This window comes from Mus caroli, chromosome 11, assembly GCF_900094665.2.
Source record: "Mus caroli chromosome 11, CAROLI_EIJ_v1.1, whole genome shotgun sequence".
Taxonomy (NCBI): domain Eukaryota; kingdom Metazoa; phylum Chordata; class Mammalia; order Rodentia; family Muridae; genus Mus; species Mus caroli.
Window position 1 is genome coordinate 96,916,967 of NC_034580.1, and position 4,509 is coordinate 96,921,475.

The 4,509-nt window shown below is 46.1% G+C and overlaps 1 protein-coding gene across 9 annotated transcripts in view; it reads left to right on the forward strand.

Annotated features, from left to right (window-relative positions):
• Atp6v0a1 (ATPase H+ transporting V0 subunit a1) overlaps positions 1–4,509 on the forward strand; it is a 55,342-nt gene that overhangs the window by 33,744 nt on the left and 17,089 nt on the right. For 5 of the 9 annotated variants that reach the window (XM_029483302.1, XM_021177830.2, XM_029483304.1 and 2 more), the window contains exons 15-17: positions 385–503; positions 1,226–1,442; positions 1,974–2,081. In XM_029483302.1, coding sequence (XP_029339162.1) covers positions 385–503; positions 1,226–1,442; positions 1,974–2,081 — 444 coding nt within the window. Of the gene's footprint in view, positions 1–384; positions 504–1,225; positions 1,443–1,973; positions 2,082–2,903; positions 2,979–4,509 lie in introns of all 9 variants that reach the window. The other 4 variants (XM_029483301.1, XM_029483298.1, XM_029483299.1 and 1 more) reach the window with 1 other exon arrangement.

Genomic DNA, 4,509 nt, shown 5'->3' on the forward strand with positions numbered 1-4,509 from the left:
AAAAAAAAAAAAAAAAAAAAAAGATGTTGGCCTTTAAATTGATGGGAATGAAGCAGGGTGTAGTGGCACATGCCTTTAGTCCTGGCACCTGAGAGGCAGGTGGATCTCTGTGAGTTCCAGGCCAGCCTGGAATACAAAGTGAGTTCCAAGACAGTCAGGATACACAGAAAAACCCTGTCTTAAAAATCAAATCAAATCAATTAAGCTGATGGGAATGATCAAAGCTGGCTGATAGGTACATAAACATCTGTTTTAGTATCATCTTTATTTGAATAAATTGTTTCAAATTTTCAACAAAAAGGGTATTCTTTAAGCAGATGCGTAGTGTTTTCCCACTTGAGAATTCTTTGTGTAACATCTTCCAGTTTTCTGTCCTTGTCACAGATTTGGAACATTGCAACCAACAAGCTGACCTTCCTCAACTCCTTCAAGATGAAGATGTCTGTTATCCTCGGCATCATCCACATGCTGTTTGGAGTCAGCCTGAGCCTTTTCAACCATATGTGAGTCCCTCTGTCCCTGTCATCACACATTAGCCAGGTGACGCCTTTGCCTAAAGGCATCTCCTCTGGAGAGGAATCAGTAAGTCAGGGCTCTAGTCTATATTGTAGAAGCAATCTCTATTATACAATCCTCATGGTCTTAAATGAAGCTTCATATTAGTTCCTGATCTGTTTATAGGTACAAAAAAATGATCTTTGAAAAAAAAAAAAGATGCAGCAATTTTCCTGTGATTTAGTGAGTTCTTATTTTGAACTCTGTGTATGTGGTGGTTGTGTGCACATGTGTGTTGTGTGCCCACAGAGGCCAGAGGCATCAGATCCCCTGGAGCCGGAGTTACAGAGGGTAGTGAGCTGCCTGATGTGGGTGCTGGGGATCTGTACTTGGGTCATCTGCAGGAGCAGTAAGTGCTCCTGACTGATAAGCCATCTCTCCAACCCCATTTTTTCTTCCTTGATGTGTAATTTATACAAAATTATGAATCCATATATTAGATCTTCCATGGAGAGTAGTGGAGGTGGTCCAAGAGCCATTTGAGGCCCAGACGTTTGGAAGTGTAGTCTCTGTTGTCTCCAGTGCTCTGGCTGCTGCTTCAGTGTGATGCAGACAGAGCTGAGGGAACGGTGTGTGGACACAGTGTGTGGACAAACCTATGGAGCACTCCGGTCAGTGCCCCAGTCCATAGGCCTGTCGCTCTTAATGTCATTTCTCTTTCCCTTCTTAGCTATTTCAAGAAGCCCCTGAACATCTACTTTGGCTTTATTCCTGAGATCATCTTCATGTCCTCGTTGTTTGGCTACCTGGTCATCCTTATCTTTTATAAGTGGACAGCCTACGATGCCCACTCGTCTAGGAATGCCCCGAGCCTCCTGATCCACTTCATAAACATGTTCCTCTTCTCCTACCCAGAGTCTGGTAACGCAATGCTGTACTCTGGACAGGTATGTCAGCCCCGAGGACGGGTGGTGTAGGTGGCTACCCAGGTCCCAAAGCCCCATGTAACTCTGACCTGAAAAAGGCCTAGAAACACTGTTCTGTAATGCCTGGTTTTCAGTTTATACCACCATATAGTATGAACTATATAGTACCATATAGTCAGACTACTCCCCCTCTACCTCTTAGCTCTGGAGAGTTCATTAATGACTCCATGCTATAAAGGATAGGATTTGTAGGGCTAAGTGCCTCAGGCCTGTAGCCTGAGCACTCAAGCCTGGGCTCCCTAGTGAACTCCAAGGCACGGTGAGCTACATAGTAAGATCCTGTCTCAAACCATTAGATGAGTAAAGGGGGCATAACCTAGAACTACCATTTGATGGGACACTTACTGGGTTTGTCCTGGTGCCTGCTCATTACTTAGAGAACACAGATCATAGTTGTAGACCAATAAGGATATATTGTTTGGGGGGGAAACGTGTGCTGCTGTTGGAAACGGTCTGCCTGACTGGTGGGCCTTGTTGTCTCTTACTTTGCAGAAAGGAATTCAGTGTTTCCTCATCGTGGTGGCGATGCTCTGCGTCCCTTGGATGCTGTTGTTTAAGCCGCTGATCCTTCGCCATCAGTACCTGAGGAGGAAGCATTTGGTGAGTGTCTTTCTGTGGCTAAAGGTTTCTAGACTTTTTCCTCGTCTAAGATCCAGGCAGTGCCTTAGAGGATGTAATTAACTGTGCACACGTGCATGCGTTCTGTTATGGATTTGGGTTACATATGAGCATGAACCCCGGGCCTGCCAACGTCAGAGACACCTGGATCGGAGAGAATAAATCACTTTATTTTTAACCTTTCCTGGTCGTGATTTTTGTCACGCTCTCGGCAGCAGAGGCCAGCCCTGGGCCCACACGTCTAGATGTGGCATCAGCCAAATATCAAGGTTAGGAGAGCTGCAGACAGTGAGCTCACTCGCGTGGTTTGCCTGGGCAGCCACAGGACTGACCCAAAGACATTTTTTTTTTTAAATGAGACTATGACGCTTTCACCAACTGAATGAAACACCTGGAAAGGATCTGACTTAAAGCACACTGGTTTTTTTTGTTTGTTTGTTTGTTTGTTTCTTCTTCTTTTAAGAAGCAGCATATATACACACAGGTGTTTACTTAACAGATGTGTGTATACCGACTCTACACACAGACACACAGAGTTAAGCTTGCCAAATGTTCGATACTGCGTGTAATTTCTGGCTATCCCATAATGCTTACTGCATTGCCCGGGAAAACCCAAGAGATCTTATTGCATGAATCCCATGGCTGTGAGATGATCCCTCCGTTGGAGAGCAGCTGAGTTACAAGACCCTCCTTCTCCCTTTTCTGACCATCTTCATCCTTTCATGTGCCCTCCATTCGTCTCCCCTCCCTCTCCCCATCCCTCTCTCGTTCTCTTCTCCCTTCTTCTCTCCCATTCACTATCAGGAAGGGCAACCCGTGGAGGCCCCAGTCACACCAACCCCGAGCCAACAGGGACTAGAGGCAGCACCGGCTGCAACAGTGAGTCACTTAACTCCGACAAAGCAAAATGTTTGTTTAAAGAGGTGGCAGACAGTGCAGGTGAATTCTTTTTTAATGCTGTTGAGAGCGTGGCACGTGTGCTCTCAAGAAGAGTGGCCTTGTTGCTCACTGAGACCATGACAGAGGAGCCACCTGCCTCTTAGGAATAGATCAGGTATCGTCTTTACCATTGGCCTACTAAGTTTCTGTTTGGTTGTGTAAGTACAATCCTATCTTCAGGAGCCAAGTGGCCCTCTTCGAGTCTCATCATCTTACTCCAAGACGGCAGCTTCTGGGCTCATCCACTTTTGTGTCTGTATCCTGTGATCGTGTGTGGGGTGGGTTTTCAGCATGGAGACAAGAGGGGCTTGGACTCTTTCATTGATGTCTTTGTTCTCTGTGCTTGTAAGCCCTTCTTTAAGGGATCCTTGTCCTTGTTTTGGGAGTTCAGTCTTTAGAGAAGGTCTGTATCTCTTTCCCTTACTGGGACGCAGAAGGTCTTGTTTCTTCAGCTGATTTCCTGAGCCACCCTGCGTGCTGCACATCTGTCAGAGCCATCTGTCTAGACCCTCCCTTCTTCTGTACTTACAATTCAGTGACAGCACTTTGAATGTCAGACATTTGACATCATTTTACCAGAATCTTAGAATGCACTGTGTCTATGCAGCCTCACATCTGAAATTTTCAATCTCGCTGGTCAGGATTGTTCTGTTAGCATACACTGCTTTAAAGGAAATGCATGCTTATGCCAGACAAAATTTTAATCTCGCTGTGTGAAATTATTTTCAAGTTGAGGAACACACTGCCCAGCATGGATTTTCTTTCCCCATCGTCTTTTCTTGCTTTGTTCTTGCTTTTTTTCTTGCATTGTTCTCGATGCCTTTTGAGTGTGACTCCATCCTCCATGCTGAGCTCCACAGTAACCCCTCTCATCTGGAAGCTCTCCCACTCATGGCGTCTGCTCAGCTGTGTCCCTAGCTGAATCTCTTGCTGGAGAACAGCCCAACAGCATCAAGGTGACCACACTCCAAGAAGGACCCTTGACCCTTGACCCCACATATCTGCTCCTGCTTTGCTCCTTGTCTCCTCCGTTGTCTCCTTGAGTGGCATTGTCACAGCTCAGCATTTCTTTTCTTGTCTTTGCTGGTGTGTCTCTCATTTCCTTCCTGTAACTCTTGTTTCCTGAGCTGTGCAGGGTACTCATTAGAGTCTGGTTAGGAGGTCTAATCTGTCTGTTCTCACTTCTTCTGCTGGCTAGGGAAATCTTAGGGAGATGGACTCTGTTTGGGGAATTTTGAATTCGGAAGCTTTCCTCCTCTGCCCTGTAAGACCCAGGCCAAGATACAATGGAGTCTCCCCGCCCCAGCCCCATGCCCTTTATAATGCTTAAAGCCCCCCTTCTGAAGGTAGTTAGGCGACATTTGAGCCTGACCTGGAAGGGCTTAGAGTTTAGTCATTCCCAGATCTGAATCACCTAGTAAACTTTGAAGAGAGAGAGAGAGAGAGAGAGAGAGAGAGAGAGAGAGAGAGA